Source organism: Neoarius graeffei, chromosome 1 (assembly GCF_027579695.1).
Source record: "Neoarius graeffei isolate fNeoGra1 chromosome 1, fNeoGra1.pri, whole genome shotgun sequence".
In the NCBI taxonomy this organism is placed as follows: domain Eukaryota; kingdom Metazoa; phylum Chordata; class Actinopteri; order Siluriformes; family Ariidae; genus Neoarius; species Neoarius graeffei.
This window is the reverse complement of record NC_083569.1, coordinates 73,310,969-73,336,594: the sequence shown is the minus strand read 5'-3', so window position 1 is coordinate 73,336,594 and position 25,626 is coordinate 73,310,969. Positions and strand designations below refer to the sequence as shown.

At 40.7% G+C, this 25,626-nt stretch overlaps 1 protein-coding gene across 1 annotated transcript in view; it reads left to right on the top strand.

Annotated features, from left to right (window-relative positions):
- Nucleotides 1-25,626, top strand: part of col4a5 (collagen, type IV, alpha 5 (Alport syndrome)) — a 144,262-nt gene that overhangs the window by 46,594 nt on the left and 72,042 nt on the right. The window contains exons 2-5 of the mRNA XM_060924161.1: nt 17,258-17,317; nt 21,920-22,009; nt 25,284-25,328; nt 25,414-25,458. Of these exons, the coding sequence (XP_060780144.1) occupies nt 17,258-17,317; nt 21,920-22,009; nt 25,284-25,328; nt 25,414-25,458 (240 nt within the window). The remainder of the gene's footprint in view (nt 1-17,257; nt 17,318-21,919; nt 22,010-25,283; nt 25,329-25,413; nt 25,459-25,626) is intronic.

Genomic DNA, 25,626 nt, shown 5'->3' with positions numbered 1-25,626 from the left:
ATTTTAAAGCTGGAACTCGACTGTATTCATGAAAGAATAAAGGAAAGGTGTATAATCAGGCTTGAGGAATTTCAGTTTTACATACACGTACACACACACCTTACCTTACTATATCACTACACAGAGAGAGAAAGAGAGAGAGAGCAAAGTGCTCATGTTTAAAGTGCCATTCCACCATTGGATGTATTCTTTGGCATAAAATACAATATATTTTGACAACATATATAAATGGTATCACTAGATAGAGAAATCTTTTAGCTTCAAAATGATATATCAAACATAATTTTTTGACAACGACAAGTATATTAATTTTGCGACCAAAGTCACCTACCCTTTTAATTTCCGCGCGTGATGTCATCGGCAGGTTCCCCTTCTTGTCTACCACGTGACGTGTGACGTGGCACATATTATCAGCAATGGCGGATAGAACGCGATAAAAATAATACCAATAAATCTAGCTAATACCAATAAATCTAGCTAACTGAAAGATTAACTCAAAATTTTTCGCAATTTTTTTGGCCCCCATATACGAGGAGAAATGACTCTCTCACTTTGGGGGTTTCCTGGTCTAAAAATAGACCGACACGTGGTACACAAGAAGGGGAACCTGCCGATGACATCACGTTTCACTACCGCGCGGAAATTAAAAGGGTAGGTGACTTTGGTCGCAAAATTAATATACTTGTCGTTGTCAAAAATTATGTTTGATATATCGTTTTGAAGCTAAAAGATTTCTCTGTCTAGTCATGTTGTCATAAAATATACTGTATTTTATGCCAAAGAATACATCCAATGGTGGAATGGCACTTTAAGTCACCATTTATCCCACTTGACATCAAGGCCATGATCAGATCAAGGTTATTTGAAGGTAGATAATGATTATTTAATTGCAACGTGTGTGTGTGCGTGCGACGCGTATGTGCATGTGTGTCTGCGTACGTGCATATGTGCATGTGTGTGTGTGTGGGAGAGAGAGAGAGAGAGAGAGATGTATTGTGCCCTGGCTATCAGAGGGTTATAAGAGAATGGCCTCTCCATGCTAAACTGGATGTCAGCCAGGCTTTTGTTCTTGCCACCTGCTCCACTGTCTGCTGCACTTGTTGGCCCCCTGTTTTCTCTAGGCATTATAGCCGCTGGCCATTACACAGCGAGGTTGCATGTGTGTGTGAGTTTGCATGCGTATTTGCGGATCAGAGGATTAGCAGCCCACTGATGCAGCATAATCTGAGGGCCAAAGAATGCTGGGAGCAGACAGAAGCCATCAGCAGCAGACCACAGCTAATGTGGGTCTGAGTAAACACACACACACACACACACACACACACACACACACACACACACACACACACACACACAGAGTTTTTGCATGACCATCATCCGCAACATTCTGATGGACCACTAGATGGCTCTCTACTTGTTCCGACTTTGTTGTGAGTGAAGTTGAAGACAACTAGTTAATTTATCAGCTGTTAAACTTGTGTGTGTGTGTGTGTGTGTGTGTGTTGAGTGTGATTTGAATGCTGAATGACCAAGCACTTTTCTTTTCAGACCAGTGACTGGCTGATCTGATGAGGACGCAGAGGATTTTAAAACTGGCAGAAATACAGAGCAGGATTTAGACATATAGACAGACTAAAACATCAAGTGGAGTGTTTTTCTAAGTGCCGGGAAAGAGAACAATAAAATCTAGAGGCGTGTGGACTGGGAAGTGATCTTTAGAACAGAAGAGCTGTCATGATCATCTCTTCATCCGCTGGATGTTTAATTACATCAGGAACTGGTGCAGGAGACTCATACCCTGCTGTTTCTCTCTTTGAGAGAGAGAGAGAGAGAGAGAGAATCATTCAGTGCCTGTTTGGTACTCCTCAGCTCATATAGGTGATTGTGAAATGGTTAACTCTTCTGAGAAATTGACTCGCGTTACATATTAGCTCATGTGTGATCAGCCTTAATGGCTTGAACCCGTCACATCTGAGATGTTAATTATTACAGCATGACATGATGCCTGTCTGGTTGAACCTGTATGCTAAGCTAACATTAATGTTAAGTAATGATTATTATAGTATAATTTTATATATTAGGTGGCACGTTGGTGTAGTGGTTAGCACTGTCGCCTCACAGTAAGAAAGTTCTGGGTTCGAGCCCAGCGGCCGACGGGGGCCTTTCTGTATGGAGTTTGCATGTTCTCCCCATGTCCGCGTGGGTTTCCTCCGGGTGCTCTGGTTTCCCCCACAGTCCAAAGACATGCAGGTTAGGTTAACATAGGGGCGGCCATGAGCTGAAGTGCCCTGAGTAAGACACCTAACCCCCAACTGCTCCCCGGACGCTGTAGCATAGCTACCCACTGTTCTGGGTATGTGTGTGTGCTCATTGCTCACTTGTGTGTGCATGCATGTTTTCACTGCTTCGGATGACTTAAATGCAGTGAGGAATTTCACTGTGCTTGAGTGTGCAGCATGTGACAAATAAAAGCTTCTTCTTAATTTTAAAATATGCCAGTAAGCAAACAGTAGGCAACGGACATGAGAATATAAAAAAAAAAAATCAAATGAAAGACTTACCGTTAATCATGTAACAGGAATGAGATGCTGTCAAATAAATAAATAAATAAATAAATAAAATCTTAAAGGAGAACTGAAGGCAAATTATTATCAAAATTCTATATCTCATTTTATTAAATATAGGAATGCATTTTTGATCGCTATTTTGTCACTGCTATAGCAAGTTATGAGTATTTGAAATATGCTATGTAATAGACCCCGAAGCCGCCGCCAGGCGCCGCTAAAACCACCATTTAGAATTTGAGCTGCCGCCAGCCAATAATTTTGTAAGCCAATTTGAGCCGCTATCTAATAAAATTTGGCTGAGCCACTAAGAATTGTGTACATCAAATAATGGGTTTATCCACATCATGAGCTACAAGAAAAGTGACACAAACATGATCAACTGTACACACTAGTAGTAACACAATAGAGACGTATAGGCATACACTGTAGAGATTTAGAACTGATATCACAGCACAGAGAGCCACCATAAGCTTGCCGTTGTGACTACCTGTCTGGCTTCCCGCCCCTCACACCGTTACCACGATACACTGGGGAACCCGGGAACCCACCCAGAGCATCAGTCGACTCCGATATCGACGAGATGGCTGCATTCTTTGCCACTGCTGAGGGAAAGTGTAAAGGGTTTTTTTTTGTTTGTTTGTTTGTTTCACATACTTCGAGATTGATAAAAAAAAAAGTACTCCACCACTCTACTTTCATCATAGTAAGATAGCTGCCAGTCCTTCACTGGTCATTGCTAGTGAGAGTAGATAGCTAGATGCCTTCCTCGAACAATCCAGATTAGCTTATTATTAGCATTGAACTACAATCTTGCTAGATTTATATTTACAATGAAGTAAGAGACCAGGGGACCTGTGGTAATTTGCTATTTATTCCCCCCATTTGTTTGATCCGTTCGCCCGGATATATGCCACACAGTGACGTCCAGTATCAGCCATTTGTAGCCATAAACATTTTGGTGGCTGCAGCAGCCATTAAGGTTTTGGCTGAGTCAGCTAGCCAGCCGATAATTTCATCAGCCAGCCATTATCCTGAAAACAAACGGCTTCGGGGTCTACTATGTAATATATCAGTCCATATCAAAGCAACGGCCGTAAACGAGATTCATTGAGACCTGTGCGAGACATCATAGGACGGAAGTAAAACGTACAGCGGAAATCAAAGTGACCAACACCTGCCAACGTTGTCAAAAGACGCGCGCCCTCTTTCGAATGCTGATGTAATCAAACCGGAAGTTTTGTTTGTTTTGATAGCAATCAGGAAAGTTTGAAAAAAGTCGGCAGTAATCGTCATTTAAACTCGTTTTTGTGCAATATTTCGTTTGGAAAGCAGTTTTCAAAATGGCAGCACTGACACCTGGCTGACACTTCACGTTTCGAAGTCTCGCACAAGTCTCGTGAAGATCGCACGGATAAGTGACGCCTGCCGTGGACCAAACGAACTAAATTCAACATGGCTAAAAACCGAATAGGCCGATAAGTCTCATCTCATCTCATCTCATTATCTGTAGCCGCTTTATCCTGTTCTACAGGGTCGCAGGCAAGCTGGAGCCTATCCCAGCTGACTACGGGCGAAAGGCGGGGTACACCCTGGACAAGTCGCCAGGTCATCACAGGGCTAGGCCGATAAGTATAATATTTAATTGCAATTAATTGCCAATACGAGTCATGATATAAGGTTACTAAAACCGAAAACGTAATTGAATAACATGTTAATTAAGAAATAAAGCAAGTTTAAAAATGACTTCATTTCTCCTTTATATAATCCAGCTCTATATATTCAGGAGAATATTGTCCCCGTGTCTGTGGGTTTCCTCCAGGTGCTCTGGTTTCTCCCACAGTCTAAAAGCATGCAGTGGCTGCTCTTAATTGTCCATAGTTGTGAATGTGTGTGTGTGTGTGAATGGTTGTTTCCCAAGCCCAGAAATGGGAGGGTTGATCAGGGTTCTAACTCAGCTTTTTCAGTGTACCGGGCCGATATGCAAAGTTTCGTTACTGCTACGCCCACAATATTGCCGACACACCTGTAAAAGTTGCTCCTACACTAATAAAAAGACTTGTCAATCTTGAAAATGTGGTCTTTTGTTTAATTTTCTCTTGTTATCCCCATGCAGTGGCGATGGCGTGCTGCCATGTGAGTGTTCTACATTCGGACATACTCCACTCCCCGTCCACGTAAGTGCCCAGTGCAGAGCTGCCCCAGTAGTTCCGTGCGGAGATCGTCACTGATCATGCTAAGGTTTACCTCCTTCCTTATGCTGTGTTTGCGGTAAAGTGCCATCCGTGTTAAGAGGCTCTTATGCGCCATGCACAGAATACGGTCCCCGAGTTAGATCTGGATAGTCGTGTATTGTAATTGAATGGCTGAAGCTGAAAATAAAACTGACACTTGTTGAACATCAACTGGTTGCTTTATTCTTATTACATAAATATGCCACTAATATAGTTGAATATTAATTATAATAAGTCTTCAATCAAAAACATACACAGCAACTTTTTTGGCAAAAAAAAAAAAATCTCATTAATATTGCTAAAAAAGAATGACTTTCAGGGAGGCCTGCAAGAGCCAGGAAATGCACTTGAATGCATCTCGGCGCATGTAGAACCCATGAGCTTTTGGGGGCCTAAGGTGGCCCTCAAACCCCCAGCTGTTATGACTGGTACCACTACGCTGATATTTTAGTTTAGTTAGAACCCTGGTTGCGGTAGGAAGGGCATCCGGCATAAAACTGTGCTCCAATTAATATGACATGTGGATCAATAGGGTTCACATGGCCGTGACCCCACACACGTAAGTAGGACAAGCTGGATACAGTGAGTGAGTGAGTGAGTGAGTGAGTGAGTGAGTGAATCCAGCTCTGTATATTCAAGCTGTGAATGTATATAACACAACATATGACTCTGTGTGATGCAAACCTCCAGGTTGTAGAGATAATGCTTACTGTAAAAGCCAACATCCAGCAAGTTGAACTGGATCTGATCCAATTCGTCCAACAAGCTTAACTCTAACCTTAATGCATGCAACACTGCACAACATGTGAAACAAACAGAGGTGGACAAAGTACCCAACTTCATTACTGAAGTCAAAGTACAGATCCCACTGGTCAAATGTTACTCTGATACAAGTGAAAGTTGTACCGTCAAATGTTTACTTCAGTTAAAGTACTGAAGTACTTGCTTTTAAACATACTTAAGTATTAAAAATACATTTTCTTTCAACGCATCGTTGTATTATTGCCACAATGCTTACAAAACCTAATGCCGTTACCAAAGACAGAAATGTGAATTCACAAAATGAACGCATGTTTTGCCATCATGGTGGTTTAACGTTAAGCTAGCTAGTCAGTGAAGCTCCACCTGACACTAGCAAACACTTTTCAAACTCGAAATCATACTGGGTAGCTTATGTCACGAAAAAAGAAAGATTTCTACATTTCGTTCATTTGGCAAAATTATGCTAAACCATTTCTGCAAGCACTTCAGATAAGTTAATGTTATTCATGTTAGTGTAACTCCGTTTTTACATGCTAACTAACAGTGTCCAAGTTAACTAGCTGTGTGTTGACGTTAGCCGTGGACAAGGCGATGGCGACTTGGCGGGCAAATCCATAGAAAGTCATTTGACTAACCAGACCGCATAGCTACATTTGCAACGTTATCACTAGCTCTAAAAGCACAGACAACTTCGTTGCAAGCTTTCTCTTGGAATAAAACGTTTTCATCCCTCAATACGCTCCCGCAGGTTGGACGGTGAGTTTTTGTAGGCCGTGATGTGGTTCGTTTTTGGCAAACAAAGCAAACATTTAAAACGAAACGTATCTTTAATCCTTTCAGAAAACTGAAACATGGGTTCTAGGTATGGCCATGGGTGTGTGTGCGTTCCCCAGAAGAACCATCTCCTTCATTGAAATTTATTTTATACAGTCTATAGACGTGACGTGACCCTAGTGATTACTGACAGACTGTCTCAGTGTCACCTGTGAAAAAACCAATCATGTTTTAGAAAAGAAAAGAAAAAAACATCCACTTTCAAAGCTGCTTCATAGTAACGAGTAACGAGGACCTTGATAGAAATGTAGTGGAGTAAAAAGTACGATATTTGTCTTTCAAATGTAGTGAAGTTAAAGTCATAAGTCTCTAAAAAAATAATACTCAAGTAAAGTACAGATACTCAAAAAGTGTACTTAAGTGCAGTACTCAAGTAAATGTACTTCGTTACTGTCCACCTCTGGAAACAAATGTATCTAGAGTGAAGCACACTATGAGGTTTTCCCATCCCTTATTTATTTGGCTCGATCCCATCCAGGTAGGAGGAGCTGGATCAGATCCACTCCAGCCCGTGGGCTTTTTGTTTTGCAGCAAAGGGCACTTGGGATTTGTCGGAAAAACAACATCATATAAACTTCCTTGTCTCACATCTGTTTGCGAGAGTTTTATCACAGTACAGAGATGTAAAATGTTTCCTTACAAATATCACCAAGATATCCAGGATATGCATCGGGCTTAAGAGTCTAATTATACACTGCTCATCTTTAGGGTTAATGTACAGTCTGGAATTTAACGACATGGTTTGTGTCCTGTGCCATGTCTGCCGGTGCAGTTTCTTTTACATTTTACATGGATTCATTTGGCAGAAGCCTTTATCCAAAGCAACTTACAAGTGAGGCAGAATACAATGCGATCACTTTTCCTCTGTCTGCTGTGAACGTGACACCGGTGGCATTTGGGCAGAAGCACAGGCACTGCACTGACACTCAGAGGAAATGGGGCTGTGGAAGGTGTAGCCCTGGCGGTGTTAATGCACAGTTCAGGTTACAGCCACTCGCTTGGCATGAGAGCTCACACAGGCTTTAGCTGTTTAGGAATGAATCTTTATTTGCGCTGTAAGACATGTTTGTGTTTGGACTTTTCACCTTGTCAAATCTTGAGTGCTGACAATTTTTTTTAAACTTTTGCTCAAAGCACTAAGTGGTGTGAGATCCCGTAGAGCAGTGAAAGAAAAAAAGTGTCGAAAGTAAAAAAAAAAAAAGAAGTGGCATCATAATACTGTAAGTGTCAGAAGCTTTAATTCTGATATTAGTTTGATACTGGAAACGGAGACAAATATGCTTTCACTGGCAAATTTTCAGTTCACCCCTTTATCAAATCCCAGCATGCATTGCGCGCTGGGAACTTCTGGTGGCTCGGCTCTCGTTGCTGATAACGGTATGAAAACAAATATTAGGCTATAAAATCATTTTCTCTGTTCAGATGTCAGCTGTAAGCTGAAATGTGATGTTATTAGATTAATCTGTCATTATTATCGCATGGTCTTTGGCTCTGACTGACTGCACTGCCACTGCATTCTGTGGCGCTCACTATCATAATTTAACTGGACTAGCAGACGTCCAGTGAGAAATAAATCCTATGATGTAGATTGTATATTAAACATTTAATGCTTAGCCGAGGCTGAACAACAATCATCTTACAGTAGCCGCTAGCTGCTTGTACATTCGACTCGAATTTTAATGCCTTTAACCTCTTTTGCTTTCCAGTGCAACCAGGAACATTCTACATTGATCCCAGTGGTCCACGGTGGTGAATAAAATACAACCCCGATTCCAAAAAAGTTGGGACAAAGTACAAATTGTAAATAAAAATGGAATGCAATAATTTACAAATTTCAAAAACTGATATTGTATTCACAATAGAACATAGACAACATATCAAATGTCGAAAGTGAGACATTTTGAAATTTCATGCCAAATATTGGCTCATTTTAAATTTCATAACAGCAAGACATCTCAAAAAAGTTGAGACAGGGGCAATAAGAGGCTGGAAAAGTTAAAGGTACAAAAAAGGAACAGCTGGAGAACCAAATTGCAACTCATTAGGTCAATTGGCAATAGGTCATTAACATGACTGGGTATAAAAAGAGCATCTTGGAGTGGCAGCGGCTCTCAGAAGTAAAGATGGGAAGAGGATCACCAATCCCCCTAATTCTGCGCCGACAAATAGTGGAGCAATATCAGAAAGGAGTTCGACAGTGTAAAATTGCAAAGAGTTTGAACATATCATCATCTACAGTGCATGATATCATCAAAAGATTCAGAGAATCTGGAAGAATCTCTGTGCGTAAGGGTCAAGGCCGGAAAACCATACTGGGTGCCCGTGATCTTCGGGCCCTTAGACGGCACTGCATCACATACAGGCATGCTTCTGTATTGGAAATCACAAAATGGGCTCAGGAATATTTCCAGAGAACATTATCTGTGAACACAATTCACCGTGCCATCCGCCGTTGCCAGCTAAAACTCTATTGTTCAAAGAAGAAGCCGTATCTAAACATGATCCAGAAGCGCAGACATCTTCTCTGGGCCAAGGCTCATTTAAAATGGACTGTGGCAAAGTGGAAAACTGTTCTGTGGTCAGACGAATCAAAATTTGAAGTTCTTTATGGAAATCAGGAACGCTGTGTCATTCGGACTGAAGAGGAGAAGGACAACCCAAGTTGTTATCAGCGCTCAGTTCAGAAGCCTGCATCTCTGATGGTATGGGGTTGCATTAGTGCGTGTGGCATGGGCAGCTTACACATCTGGAAAGACACCATCAATGCTGAAAGGTATGTCCAGGTTCTAGAGCAACATATGCTCCCATCCAGACGACGTCTCTTTCAGGGAAGTCCTTGCATTTTCCAACATGACAATGCCAAACCACATACTGCATCAATTACAGCATCATGGCTGCGTAGAAGAAGGGTCCGGGTACTGAACTGGCCAGCCTGCAGTCCAGATCTTTCACCCATAGAAAACATTTGGTGCATCATAAAACGGAAGATATGACAAAAAAGACCTAAGACAGTTGAGCAACTAGAATCCTACATTAGACAAGAATGGGTTAACATTCCTATCCCTAAACTTGAGCAACTTGTCTCCTCAGTCCCCAGACGTTTACAGACTGTTGTAAAGAGAAAAGGGGATGTCTCACAGTGGGAAACATGGCCTTGTCCCAACTTTTTTGAGATGTGTTGTTGTCATGAAATTTAAAAATCACCTAATTTTTCTCTTTAAATGATACATTTTCTCAGTTTAAACATTTGATATGTCATCTATGTTCTATTCTGAATAAAATATGGAATTTTGAAACTTCCACATCATTGCATTTCGTTTTTATTTACAATTTGTACTTTGTCCCAACTTTTTTGGAATCGGGGTTGTATTTGGAAAGTACTTATTGATGATTCACTTCATGAATTGAAGAGATCTCCTCCATTTGTATGGGTGTAAAGCAGACTGGAGTTCAGACATTTACTCTCAGATTCTATTACACCCGTCACCCCACTGACACCAGATGTTTATCAGTCTGCTAGTCGTCTGCTAGGACAGTTAGACTATAATAGTGAGAAAGCTGTCAGTGGAGTCTGCAGAATGCAGTGCAGTCAGTCAGAGCCAAAGACAACGCGATAATATAAGAATGACCCATTAAAAGCCTCTCTGCTGACGAAAAATACCAGCAACTAGACAAATAAAGGCAATCGAATAACATCACTTTTCAGCTTACAGCCAAGATTTGAACATCGAAAATTATGTTATCAGCCAATATTTGTTTTCGTACCATTATCAGCAACGTGAGCCGAGCCACCGGAAGCGCACAATGCATGCTGAGATTTGATAAAGGGGCGAACAACATGAATATTAAAAATGTAATTCTGTTACCATGCTGATCTGGTCACAGTCGCGACATGCCACAGTACACAATCTTCCTCAGTCTTCTGTTCCTACAAGTTATGACACGGAAAAATCCCAAAGCTGGGGGTTTCCGTGTTAGAAGCCATGTATTTCATAAACTGCTCGCTCCACGGCCAGTCTACCAACCTTATTTTGATCATGAATCAATAAAGATTACTTGGCCCAACATGTTATTCAATTCAAGTCGATAATATTGATCCAAACGGTCGATTTTTTTTTTCCACTAAGAAGACAACTTCATGTCTACTCCACCTGCGCTGCCATTTTGGAAATCACATGATGCATTGCTGCATGCTGACTGGTTGAAATAATAGTAAATAATAATAATAATAATAATAATAATAGGGCGGCACGGTGGTGTAGTGGTTAGCGCTGTCGCCTCACAGCAAGAAGGTCCGGGTTCGAGCCCCGTGGCCGGCGAGGGCCTTTCTGTGCGGAGTTTGCATGTTCTCCCCGTGTCCGCATGGGTTTCCTCCGGGTGCTCCGGTTTCCCCCACAGTCCAAAGACATGCAGGTTAGGTTAACTGGTGACTCTAAATTGACCGTAGGTGTGAATGTGAGTGTGAATGGTTGTCTGTGTCTGTGTGTCAGCCCTGTGATGACCTGGCGACTTGCCCAGGGTGTACCCCGCCTTTCACCCGTAGTCGGCTGGGATAGGCTCCAGCTTGCCTGCGACCCTGTAGAACAGGATAAAGTGGCTAGAGATAATGAGATGAGGTAATAATGATAATAATAGACCGCGAGTTGGCCTAGTGGTTAGCGTTTCCGACTCTCGATCGGGAGATCGCGAGTTCTACTTGCGGTTGGGTCATACCAAAGACCATCATAAAAATGGTACCTACTGCCGTCTGGCAAGGCACGCTGCAATACAGATGTGAGTGGGGAGTCAAACTCTCATGGTTACCATAGGACTAGCCCCCACTGTAACCCTAGCTATGTAATAGGCGAGAGGCCGAGGGCTACAGAAACGGAGATCGGCGCCACCTAATGTGCCATACGGTGTGGGAAGGACTTTATAATAATAATAATAATAATAATAATAATCTCAGTTTATATAGCACTTTTCTCACACCCAAGATCACTTTACAATTAGAGAAAAAAGTCCACCAAAAGAGGGTCAGGATGTAATTCCAGTGGCGTAACTGGCCACAGTCCCACGAAAAGGTGCATGAAGGTAAATCCCATACTGTCTGCACAGCTGCCGCGACGCCACCAGGGAACATTGCTCGGAACACCCCGCCAAGCACAGACACACTGCTGCACAGAGCACTGGACAACCCTGATGTTGAAAAGAGCAACAAGCTCACTGCAGTCCATAGCGAGGAGCACAGGTATCACCCATAGGCCTGAAGGAAACCGACGCCCAAAACTGGGTCTGGAACTACACCACAACCAGCGTACAAAACATTCAAACAAAGAACAAACATAAAATCATACAATCACAAAAAGAAAAACAAAGGTGAAAAAAAGAAAAATTTCCAGTGAGAAGCGGCAGCCAAATGCGCACAGCGTACTCTCAACCGGAAACAGAAACAGAAGAAAAAAAAAGGTGAGTGATGGTGAATTCATCTGCAAGAAACCACGCACCAATGTTTTGAACGGGAACTGTCAAAATGAGTAACAAAAACAAGACTAAAGGCTCAGAACACACCATGTCATGGTATGGAAGGGTTGGGAATTTAACAAGTAGTACGCAAAGTCTATAGGTAAAACAGCACAGCGTGTAAGGTTCACAAACACCGTTTGGAGCTTTGGCCAATCAGGAATGCAATCACGTGATTTTCAATCATGGCGGTACCGGCGGAGTAGATTAACTTTTCGATTCAACTCAGAAAATCGGCAGCAGGGGACACTGCTATTGATTAGAAGTTGCTGAAGTGTTGATTCGTGAAACCTTTATTGTTTTGTGATCAAACATAGACTGACAGATTGTATGTGGAGTGGACCGTTCATAAATTACAGCTTCGGGGATTTTTCTGTGTCATAACTTGTAGGAAAAGAAGGCCGAGGAGGATTGTGTATCGTGACATGTAGCGACTGTAATCTGATGTCTGTTTTTTGTGCTTCACCAGTAGATCATTCTGTTGATATTATTATCATTATCAGTTTGGCTGTTGCTCCATAAACATGATCTGATATGCAATGTATTCAGTGAGTAAGAGTGGTGTGTTCCGGACTCTTATTTGGCACATTACAAGCTAGATGTTCGTATTCATTTCACATTTATAAAATACATTGGATTTCTTTCCTCTCTATTCGTCTGTCTCTTAGTAAAGTGGTGGTTGAAAGTTTGTGAACCCTTTAGAATGTTCTATATTTCTGCATAAATATGACCTAAAACATCATCAGATTTTCACACAAGTCCTAAAAGTAGATAAAGAGAACCCAGTTAAACAAATGAGACACAAATATTGTACTTGGTCATTTATTTATTGAGGAAAATGATCCAATATTACATATCTGTGAGTGGCAAAAGTATGTGAACCTTTGCTTTCAGTATCTGGTGTGACCCCCTTGTGCAGCAATAACTGCAACTAAACGTTTCCAGTAACTGTTGATCAGTCCTGCGCACCGGCTTAGAGGAATTTTAGCCCATTCCTCTATACATAACAGTTTTGGGCGGCACGGTGGTGTAGTGGTTAGCACGGTCGCCTCACAGCAAGAAGGTTCTGGGTTCGAACCCAGTGGCCAGCGAGGGCCTTTCTGTGTGGAGTTTGCATGTTCTCCCCGTGTCTGCGTGGGTTTCCTCCGGGTGCTCCAGTTTCCCCCACAGTCCAAAGACATGCCGTTAGGTTAATATGGGACGGCCTTGGGCTGAGGTGCCCTTGAGCGAGGCACCTAACTCCCAACTACTCCCCAGGCGCTGTTAGCATGGCTGCCCACTGCTCTGGGTATATGTGTGTGCTCATTGCTCACGTGTGTGTGCATGTGTGTGTTCACTGCTTCAGATGGGTTAAATGCAGAGAGGAATTTCACAAGTGTGTGATGAATAAAGTTGTGCTTTCTTTCTTTTCTTTCAACTCTGGGATGTTGGTGGGTTTCCTCACATGAACTGCTCGCTTCAGGCCCTTCCACAACATTTCGATTGGATTAAGGTCAGGACTTTGACTTGGCCATTCCAAAACATTAACTTTATTCTTCTTAGACTGCAGACAAGCAGCAATGTTCTTTTTGGAGAGCAGTGGCTTTCTCCTTGCAACCCTCCCATGCACACCATTGTTGTTCTTCTGATGGTGGACTCATGAACATTAGCCGATGTGAGAGAGGCCTTCAGTTGCTTAGAAGTTACCCTGGGGTCCTTTGTGACCTCGTAGACTATTACACGCCTTGCTCTTGGAGTGATCTTTGTTGGCCGACCACTCCTGGGGAGGGTAACAATGGTCTTGAATTTCCTCCATTTGTACACAATCTGTCTGTCTGTGGATTGGTGGAGTCCAAACTCTTTTGTTCGTGCCATGATACACTTCCACAAACATGTGTTGTGAAGATCAGACTTTGATAGATCCCTGTTCTTTAAATAAAGCAGGGTGCCCACTCACACCTGATTGTCATCCCATTGATTGAAATCACCTGACTCTAATTTCACCTTCAAATTAACTGCTAATCCTAGAGGTTCACATACTTTTGCCACTCACAGATATGTAATATTGGATCATTTTCCTCAATAAATAAATGACCAAGTATAATATTTTTGTCTCATTTGTTTAACTGGGTTCTCTTTATCTACTTTTAGGACTTGTGTGAAAATCTGATGATGTTTTAGGTCCTATTTATGCAGAAATATAGAAAATTCTAAAGGGCTCACAAACTTTCAAGCACCACTGTATATTGCAAGATCTCTTTTGTGTAAATACGTACACACAGAGAAATACCTGAGATATGAGAGAGTGTGTTTTTGACTTTGGTCATGAGTTGTCTAAACTGTCCAACTCCTACGTGAACTCTCTGTTCCAGACCATTCACTGTTGGAACGCGAGAACACACCAACACACGTGGACACTCGAGACAGTGTCATGTGAGGATGTGGGAGGGTGCTGTTCTTGGATGGGGTTTAAATGATCGAAATCAGAAAAAGTTTCATTGGCCGAGAGTGTACACACACACACACACACACACACAAGTCATTTGATTCTGGCTTACAGGTGCTTCCAGTTCTTATAAGCACATTGGTATACAACATATCAGGAAGAATATATAAAAAGTGTAAAATATGAAAAAGATGTTCAAAAATATAATTATGTAGTATGCATAATCTTGATGCAATACTCAGATTTTATTACTGTTTCTTTATGGTAAAGTATACTTCGTTTTCAAATGCATATAATTTTACTAACTGGCATCCTTCATGCAGGCCCATTTGATCATCTGTCTACCGGTAACAGCTTAGGCTGAGGGGGTGTGATTTGTCTTTACCGCACTTATGCGCTTATATATTTTTTTTAACTAAGCAGTCAAATACTGCCATCTTTTGGTAGGAATACATATTTAACGACGTCACACCAGACACATACTGTACGCCACCCGGACACTTTGACTTGACTGCATTCCTCTCAGGTTGCTATCACAACCATTACAACACTGACACTTTATACTCAATTTTATTTCAAACCGCAGCTTTGGATCTTATGGCTACTACAGCGTCTTAATGTAATGTCAGTGTACTCAACCCCCCACTGTTTCACATACACCCTCCCTGCATGCCTCTTATTCCTGTTGCACTTTATTTATGTCCTGCCAGCACTGTGTACATCGTATATATATCTTGTACCTGGGGTCCAAGAGGAACCTTATTTCATCTCACTGAATATGGCTGCGATGACAATAAAGATCGAATTGATGACTTCACTTCACTTGAGATGGATTTAAAATGGTCAAACACTGGTGTCAGTATATTTGAACTCAGACAACACTTTAATAATATCAATACAGAAGGATATATTTTATTAGTTCTCTGTGGAATAAAACCTACATGTCAGAATCAGCACTTTGTGCCACCATCCTTTGGTCATCATGTCCATCGTACTATATTTCAGGCGCATCATATTCTGTAGCTTTATTTTGAAAGCACCATTGGCACAGTCCCCCTTGTACACCAAGGCAACTCAAGGTGCTTCACAATGGCACAGCAATAAGACAAGAGAAGAAGACGAACCCATCTGAAGCAGTGAACACACACATGTACACACACATGAGCAATGAGCGCAACCACATACATATAATTAATTTTGCTACATGCTACAGCACCCAGGGAGCAGTTAGGGTTAGGTGCCTTGCTCAAGGGCACTTCAGCCCATGGCTGCCCCATGTTAACCGAACCGCATGTCTTCGGACTGTGGGGGAAACCGGAGCACCCGGAGGAAACTCACACAAACACGGGGAGAACATGCAAACTCCACACAGAAAGGCCTCCGTCGGCCACTGGGCTCGAACCCAGAGCCTTCTTGCTGTGAGGCGACAGTGCTAACCACTACACCACTGAGATATAATAAAATAAAACAAAACACAATAGGCTTAATAATACATATAAATAGTGAGATATAATAAGGTTGAAAGAAAAAGGAAAAGTATAAAGCACACCCTTTATGAGTAAAATAGGTAATGAAATGCGAAATAAAGGTAAGTTCTTTATGTATAATAAATCTATTACCCAAAGGGTTGGGCTTTTTATACAGAATAGCTTAGAGCTGATTAAGGAAAAAGATTTATTTGAGTTCTCCATGCCGTTTGCACTGGGGGTCTTAAAGTGTGTGACGTTGTTGTTGTTGTTATTATTGATAATAATAATAACAATAATAACTAGATAGAGACTGTGATTAAATTGACAGTAATTTGCCCTAGCTGACCATTGTCAATTGAAGGTCAAGGAAAAGTTGTGCCCTGCCACCCTGAAAAAAAAAAAAAAAGATTGAAAAAATCATGAAAATTGACAGAAAAAGTGATTGAAAAAAAGCCTGCTTTTCACGGATGATTCCGGATCAGTGATCACCACCAAAAGTCACAGCAACGTAATTCAGCCTAGACGTATTCTGCATGAGAAATTTGATGATGACTGGTTGAAAACTGAGGGAAAAATAGCAGCCTAAAAAATGCTGTGATAATAATAATAATAATAAAGTAGAAAGATCCTGAGTCAGAGTAGCAATTTGCAACAGCGCTGCTCATGCAAATTATTATTATTATTATTATTATTATTATTTTATCCATCCATTATCCATAACCGCTTATCCTGTGCAGGGTCGCAGGCAAGCTGGAGCCTATCCCAGCTGACTGTGGGCGAAAGGCGGGGTACATCCTGGACAAGTCGCCAGGTCATCACAGGGCTGACACATAGACACAGACAACCATTCACACTCACATTCACACCTACGGTCAATTTAGAGTCACCAGTTAACCTAACCTGCATGTCTTTGGACTGTGGGGGAAACCGGAGCACCCGGAGGAAACCCACACGGACACGGGGAGAACATGCAAACTCCACACAGAAAGGCCCTCGTCGGCTGCTGGGCTTGAACCCAGAACCTTCTTGCCTTCTGTGAGGCAACAGTGCTAACCACTACACCACCGTGCCGCCTATTTTATTTTATTTTGTTGTTCTGGAGATCTCAATCAACAAATCAGTGGGTTTCACATAAAGGCCAGTAGCTTAAAAACCAAAACTGAATGTTAAAGCAATGTTAATAAAACTTGAAATAGTTGGTTATTTTGCTAGTTTTTTCCTCAATCTCCATTTTAACATCATGTAATTGTTGGGTGGGAAGTTAAAGGAAGTTAAGTTATCTCTAATGGCACCAGTATAAATAAATATAACAGTCCTATTTTCCTCATGTGCTTAATATTTGAATAGATGGATTATAATAATAAAAAAGTGCTAAGATCAGAAGGGAGTCTGTGGAAGAACACATATTATACTGTGGAAGGGGCCAAATACATACTGTATTATCTTACCCCCCTCTCACTTTTTCAGGCATGTCATGGCTGTGGGACCGGACTGAAGTGTGACTGCAGTGGAGTGAAAGGAGCAAAGGTGAGTGTCTGCTTGATGAATAGTGCTCAGTTTGTTGTTATTTAATTAAATGAATGCAGTCTAAGTCATTTTTCAAATGACTGAGGAACTCATTACTCGCTGACTGCACAGCTGGAGGATGTTATTAACTTGTACTTCGTGAGCTGAGCAGTCAAATCATTTGCCGAAATGAACTGTCAGTGACAACTTCATAGCCATCTGCAGATTCAAGTGGAAGACTAGACCACAACCACATCCAGATATATTAATGATTGAACTGATGTAATCTTCAGAAATGTACTGGGAGTGATATGACAACAACAGTACCATGTCATTATAGTCGAAGACATTTCAAGACTCACACTCTGTACCAGGTTATATAGGTTCGCTAACAGATGGTCAGGAAAAAAACAACAACTGAGTTTAATGATACTTCTTTATGTCTGCGAAAATGAATTATATAACACTCAAAAAAGAGGGAAAATATGTAAATAAATTGTAATATTCTACAGTTATAACAAGTCAGTACAAATTTTTAACATCAAATATCTATAACTGCGCTCTGTCATAGTTATTAAAGGAGAACTGAAGGCAAATTTTTTATTATCAAAATTCTATTTCTCATTTTATTAAATATAGGAATGCATTTTTGATAGCTATTTTGTCACTGCTATAGCAAGTTATGAGTGTTTGAAATACGCTATGTAATATATCAGTCCATATGTCAAAGCCAGGGGCGTAGCACCAAATTCTGGGCCCTATGCACAAGCAGTGCCCAAAAAAAAAAAGCTCAGCAATGCTGAAAGTATCTAACAACAAGGGCGTACTACCAGTCCAGTCAGTTATGTAGCCACATATTAATCTAACAACTCTTAAATGAATAAAAAACCCTAATCACACAATACTTCACTGAATCTTCGTTTTATGCGCAGAATGACTAAAAGTTGTAACAGTAAATGCCACCAAAGGCTTCAGCAGAATGAACGCTACGTTAAATGCGCCAAGTTAAAAAGCCCGGTGAATGCGGACTAAACCATTTCGTGCAGGGGGGGGGGGGGCTGTCCCCAGACACTATATGTAGGCTAGGACACACAATTCAATCCATTAATCAAACGATTTATTTACCCAAAACATTACATTTACATTAGTTAGCAACATATATTGTGATCTTTAAATGGTATTGATATTTAAAGGAAAATAAAATTACAGACTCCTCAAGGGCCCTCCCCCCACTTGGGGCCCTGGTAACTCAGTCCCCCTTTCCCCCCACTACGACACCCCTGGTCAAAGCAACGGCTGTAAACGAGATTCGTTGAGACCTGTGCGAGACATCGTAGGATGGAAGTAAAACGTACAGCGGAAATCAAAGTGACCAACACCTGCCAACGTTGTCAAAAGACGCGCGCGCCTTCTTTCGAATGCTGACGTAATCAAGCCGGAAGTTTTGTTTGTTTTGATAGCAATCAGGAAAGTTTGAAAAAAGTCGGCAGTAATCGTCATTTAAACTTGTTTTTGTGCAATATTTCGTTTGGGAAAACAGTTTTCAAAATGGCGGCACTGACACCTGGCTGACACGTCACATTTCAAAGTCTCACACAAGTCTCGTGAAGATCGTGCAGATAAGCGACGCCTACCGTGGACCAAACGAACTAAATTCAACATGGCTAAAAACCGAATAGGCCGATAAGTATAATATTTAATTGCGATTAGTTGCCAATACGAGTCACGATATAAGGTTACTAAAACCGAAAATGTAATTGAATAACATGTTAATTAAGAAATAAAACAAGTTTAAAAATGACTTCAGTTCCCCTTTAAAACATTTTAAAACTAAATCTTGCTAAAATACCTAATCAAGTATGCAGTAAACGATAAGTGAAGCCTGCTTTCTGGTCTGTATATTACATGACAGTGAGCTATCTATTAACTGAGACAGGTCAGACATCAGGGATTGTTTTTGCTGATGACCACGGTTATCATGGTTTACTGAGTCACCACTACTTATTGTACAACTGTAACGAATGTTCTGGGTAAAGAGAAACTGTAACATAAACAGCTGTGTGTAATAACTGACAGAAATTTGGGACCCCATTTCTGCCACTGTGGATAAATAATTTAAAAAGTACAATAAAGCTAGACGGCCTTTCGATTTCATAAAATCGGTGAAAATTAGTTCCCTCTGAAATTTGGTCATTGCGATATGTTTATTTCCGTAATATCTTAAAAACAAAACAAAAAACCCAGGCCATTCTGTGGATGGGAAGTTATTTAATTTGAGGGGATTCCCAGCAAATAATGCGCATGAAATCGCTCGCTTCGTGCAGTCAAGCAGACAGAAGAAGTCCGTGTGCGCATGCGCAGGTTTACCTTCTTCTTCTTCTTTTGGGTTTACAGCAGCCGGCATCCACAGTGTTGCATTACTGCCATCTACAGGTTTACCTTGACCATGCACTGACAGTTCCATCATTCTGTCACTAAACGAACAGCTGATCACACCAAGGTGCTCGCTGACCACCGATATTTATTAGTTTGGTCCTGCGTTTCCTTTTCTTCGCAACATAACGTCTTTTCTTCTCGCTTTCTGTTACTGTAGTCGGTCTTTCACGTTTCATTCACACACTCACGTCCTCCATTTTTCTCTCATGTTTCAAATGTGTATCTCACAATGCCTTGCACGAACGGGGAAAGCCCACCATGTGATGCATGACGTAGTATCTTGAATTGGGTCATGGTGAAGCAGGAAAAAATAGCTAAGAATTTAGGGCCATGTGGCCCTAAATTCATTAATTGTTCTATTAAAAAAACTAATAAAATTGGAAGTCTGTCATTCTAATTCAGTAGCTTTCGGTTCACTAAACAAAAATAATTGGGTGTCGGGGAAAATTTTTTTATTACCTAAACTTGAAAAATCTGAAAGGCAGTCTACCTTTAAGCAAAAAAAAAAAAAACAACCAACCAAACAACCAAACAAAAAAACCCAGTAAAAATGTAATTATCATTCACTTAGTCATTACAGTAATACTGAAAAGTTTGAAAACTTAGTAAAGACCGATTATGTAAATTAGTATTTAATTAGTAATAATTATGCTAATTGGATAAAAAAGTTAAATCGGTACACTCTTCTTTCAAAGTTTCACCAAATGGCTTTATTTGTGCAATATAAAGCTGATCTTAACTCTCATTTATGCATCACAAAGAAGGAGAAATCAATGTTAGTTACAAATACAATGATAAGATATGCATAAATCAGCATTGAATGTCATTCACATCTACTGTTCTCTATCAAAATAAAGTAATAAAAGATTATTTCTAATACCCTCTTTGTGCTCTGTGGACCTTTGTATTTCTAAGTAGGGCCTACTAGTGTTTCTATGAAAGAATATAAATGATTATTTCGATTCATATTCACAGCTTTCAAGGCGAACCTCGAAAAAACTGTGTGAGCCACATCCAGTAAACAATTCCAATAAACTGAATTGAAATTGACACTCGCGTTTCTGACTTCCAGTTTTTAAAAATCTCACTCCGACCAGTAAGATCTCAATATTTTTTCATCAAAACAACTCCAGTAATATTCTAAAATAGCTATTTATTTACATAAATCAGTTTCAGTTGAAAAAAAAAATAAGTAGGTAAAGCTATGAAAACTCACTTCAAAGTCTCCCGTGAATCATAACATCAAAACTAGCTGATGGAAGATTTTGCTGAATACTTCATCAGAAACAGTGAGTGACAGAACATCCCTATAAAAGTTATCTGATTGATATTCATGAGTAATCCAGTCGGAAACCAATCAGAAGAGAGAGAGCCTGACCGCTTTGTCATGACTCAGAAAGCACCGGCAGTTTCCTGACGTCACGTGAGTAGAGAATGGACTCTATTGTACCAACTTCAACCTGCCGTTACTCCCAAAGTACTGAACAGATCTTAACCAGATACATTTTTGTGGAAAGTAGAAATTATATCTGTTTTAATGATAGTATTCATGATAGAAAATATTCAAGAGTTAAGCAATGACAGATTTGGAAACTCAGACGAGCGTCTGCATGCACAGTTTTCACAGCACAGCCAGTGAGTGTCTGATATTCCTAGTTATATAGCAAAGCTCATACCTGTTCACTGTACCCTGTGGCTACAGGGTATGGAGCGGTTTAGTTTATCTTTGTGATGCTGCCAACATAGAGCTTTCTTTCCGAGGTGTTTTTTAGTGGCACTATAGTATAAGGTTTACTGTGTGTGTGGCTTTCTAATGTCTCAACATGACTGCTTTCATGTCTGGACTTTCCCCACTTTTTTCTTTTTACAAACAGTCTGCCTTTTTTTTCCCATCCCCTTATAATAATAAACGTCTATCCATGCTTAGAACAACAAGACCTTTCCAAGATGTCATTTATCAAAGATATTTATGTCCTTTTTGATCTTGACAATATTTTTCAGCCTTTGTTATTTTGGGATAAACGGGTTGCTAGGTTACTGGTACACAATAATACCATGGCGAACAATGGCACAGAACCACAAAATACAAGCCTGGGCAACACAGACATCTGCCATCATGATCTTTAAAGCGATAATCTTTCATTTCTAGTGAGGCACTACTGCTGTTCTGTGTATGTGTGTTTGCAGGGTGAGCGAGGTTTTCCAGGTCAAACAGGTCATCCAGGTGCACCAGGATACCCTGGACCAGAAGGGCCAGCTGGACCTCGTGGACAGAAGGTCAGCGGTCAAACCGGCATCAGATAATTGAATCATATATACACTATTATTTTTCACATTGCAGCAAAAAAAAAAAAGGTGCTGGCCACATTGTAGTCATTTTACTAGAATATTCACATTTACAGTGGTGCTTGAAAGTTTGTGAACCCTTTAGAATTTTCTTTATTTATGCATAAATATGACCTAAAACATCATCAGATTTTCACACAAGTCCTAAAAGTAGATAAAGAGAACCCAGTTAAACAAATGAGACAAAAATATTATATTGGTCATTTATTTATTGATGAAAATGATCCAATATTACATATCTGTGAGAGGCAAAAGTATGTGACCCTTTGCTTTCAGTATCTGGTGTGACCCCCTTGTGCAGCAATAACTGCAACTAAACGTTTGCGGTAACTGTTGATCAGTCCTGCACACCGGCTTGGAGGAATTTTAGTCCATTCCTCCATACAGAACAGCTTCAGCTCTGGGATGTTGGTGGGTTTCCTCACATGAACTGCTCGCTTCAGGTCCTTCCACAACATTTCCATTGGATTAAGGTCAGGACTTTGACTTGGCCATTCCAAAACATTAACTTTATTCTTCTTTAACCATTCTTTGGTAGAACAACTTGTGTGCTTAGGGTCGTTGTCTTGCTGCATGACCCACCTTCTCTTGAGATTCAGTTCATGGACAGATGTCCTGACATTTTCCTTTAGAATTCGCTGGTATAATTCAGAATGCATTGTTCCATCAATGATGGCAAGTCGTCCTGGCCCAGATGCAGCAAAACAGGCCCAAACCATGATACTACCACCACCATGTTTCACAGATGGGATAAGGTTCTTATGCTGGAATGCAGTGTTTTCCTTTCTCCAAACATAACGCTTCTCATTTAAACCAAAAAGTTCTATTTTGATCTCATCTGTCCACAAAATATTTTTCCAATAGTCTTCTGGCTTCTCCACGTGATCTTTAGCAAACTGCAGATGAGCAGCAATGTTCTTTTTGGAGAGCAGTGGCTTTCTCCTTGCAACCCTGCCATGCACACCATTGTTGTTCAGTGTTCTCCTGATGGTAGACTCATGAACATTAACATTAGCTAATGTGAGAGAGGTCTTCAGTCGTTTAGATGTTACCCTGGGGTCCTTTGTGACCTTGCGGACTATTACCTGCCTTGCTCTTGGAGTGATCTTTGTTGGTCGACCAATCCTGGGGAGAGTAACAATGGTCTTGAATTTCCTCCATTTGTACACAACCTGTCTGACTGTGGATTGGTGGAGTCCAAACTCTTTAGAGATGGTTTTGTAACCTTTTCCAGCCTGATGAGCATCAACGACACTTTTTCTGAGGTCCTCAGAAATCTCCTTTGTTCGTGCCATGATACACTTCCACAAACATGTGTTGTGAAGATCAGACTTTGATAGATCCCTGTTCTTTAAATAAAACAGGGTGCCCACTCACACCTGATTGTCATCCCATTGATTGAAAACAGCTGACTCTAATTTCACCTTCAAATTAACTGCTAATCCTAGAGCCCCCATACTCAAATAGCGGCCCCGGGCCATTTTAGGCCCCCGGGGGGTCTATTTCTGGCCCGCGAGCTGTTCTGTGTGTTTTTTTTTTTTCAATCGCGCTGTCCGCTCTTATTTTGAAAGAGCGCCCCTCGCGCTGCGACGAGATGTGAGGATTGCCTCCATGGCAACGATAAACAAATAGCAAGGCTAATCTAAGCCCTCGCAAAACTCCAGACAGTCAGTTTACCGGCCGTAGCCACAATGGCATGCTCGAAGTTTGCACCAAAAAGAAAACTGGACAGCGAGAACCGCCAATTCCAACCAGAATGGACAGAAAGGGTTGCGTTCTTTCTTCCACCGTCCAGCACTCGACCTTTGTGTTTAATCTGCCAAGAAAGTGTCGCGGCAATAAAAATGTCCTGCACTGCAAAATGAGCTCATTGACCTGCAGGAGAACATTGCACTGAAGGAGGCTCAGTGTGACGTCATCACCTTCTGGTCAAAGCTGGTAACTGCGGCCAATTTCCCTCTGCTCAAGAAGATGGCTATTCACATCTTGACCATGTTTGGGTCAACATACCGTTGTGAATCCGCGTTCTCCACCATGAACATTGTCAAAAACCAATACCGCAACCGGCTCACTAATGAACATACACATCAGTGTGTCTCCCTGGCTATCACACCATTCAAACCAAGGTTCCAAACATTGGCCAAAGACACACGAGGCCATTTCTCCCATTAAGCAATATTGAGAGTGTGAGTTAGTTCTTGAGTTTGTTAACCAAAGCACAGAAAATGGGCAGCTTGAAGGGTATTTGTTTTGGATTATTAACAGGGTAATGTTTTTTTATTCAGTTATTTATTTGTTTTATTTATTTTATTCAGTTATTTATGCCCAAATGAAAAATATATTTTTATTTTAGGTAGGCCCTAATACTGTTGTGTTCAATGACAAGGAAATGTTAAAATAAATGCGTTACATTATTATGGCATGTATCATACACATTCTCAATAAATGGCCCTTTGAGTAAATGGAAAAAAAAAATGTGGCCCCTCATCATTTCTATTTGAGTACCCCTGTCCTAGAGGTTCACATACTTTTGCCACTCACAGATATGTAATATTGGATCATTTTCCTTAATAAATAAATGAGCAAGTATAATATTTTTGTCTCATTTGTTTAACTGGGTTCTCTTTATCTACTTTTAGGACTTGTGTGAAAATCTGATGATGTTTTAGGTCATATTTATGCAGAAATATAGAAAATTCTAAAGGGTTCACAAACTTTCAAGCACCACTGTAGCTGTCTCGAGAGAAGTGTGTGCAGAGTTCAGGGTTAGTGAAATTAATTTCTAAACGTTTTTATATCCCTCTGAATGTTTGTACACCTTTTTTCTTAATCCATCTATTTACTGTATATATTACGTTCAATGTGGTGTAATTTTTTTTTTATAAATTAAGACATTAAACCAGTGTAGTTATTTTAGAGGGTGGAATTTGGGGCCTACCTTCTACTGTACAGCTTTCCATCTCTTCCATCGTGCACTGCACTGACTGACCATAGCTGTGGAAGAGACTCATGCTCATATCTTGTGCTTTATGCTGCTCTCACTCATGCAAGCCTCTGTGCAGGATTTTGAAAATGAATAAGAGTCCATGGGAAAAAAACTTAGTTTCCCTGCACTGTGAATGTACCTTAATTCATTTAGATAAAATATTATTATTTTTGTTCAAAGAAACACGTGATTCTGTTTTTATCCACATTTTCCCCCCAGGGTGATGATGGACCTTCAGGACCACCTGGATCGAAAGGAATAAGAGTGAGACTGCTTAGAGAACGATTTTCCTAAAAGCCAAATCTAGTTGTGTGTTCTGCTGATGTAAGATAACTATGTCTTTTTACAGGGACCTCCTGGACTTCCTGGATTTGCAGGGACACCAGGAATTCCAGTGAGTACTCCTGATGTGAATAATAATAACAATAATAATGCTCGGGAATAAAACAGTAACAGTACGATTCCAAGAGATTGTACAAGACAGAAAGTGCAAGCAAAAAGAGATAAAAGAGGCAAATAACACAACAACAACAAGAAAAAAATCACAGGAAAAAGCAAACTT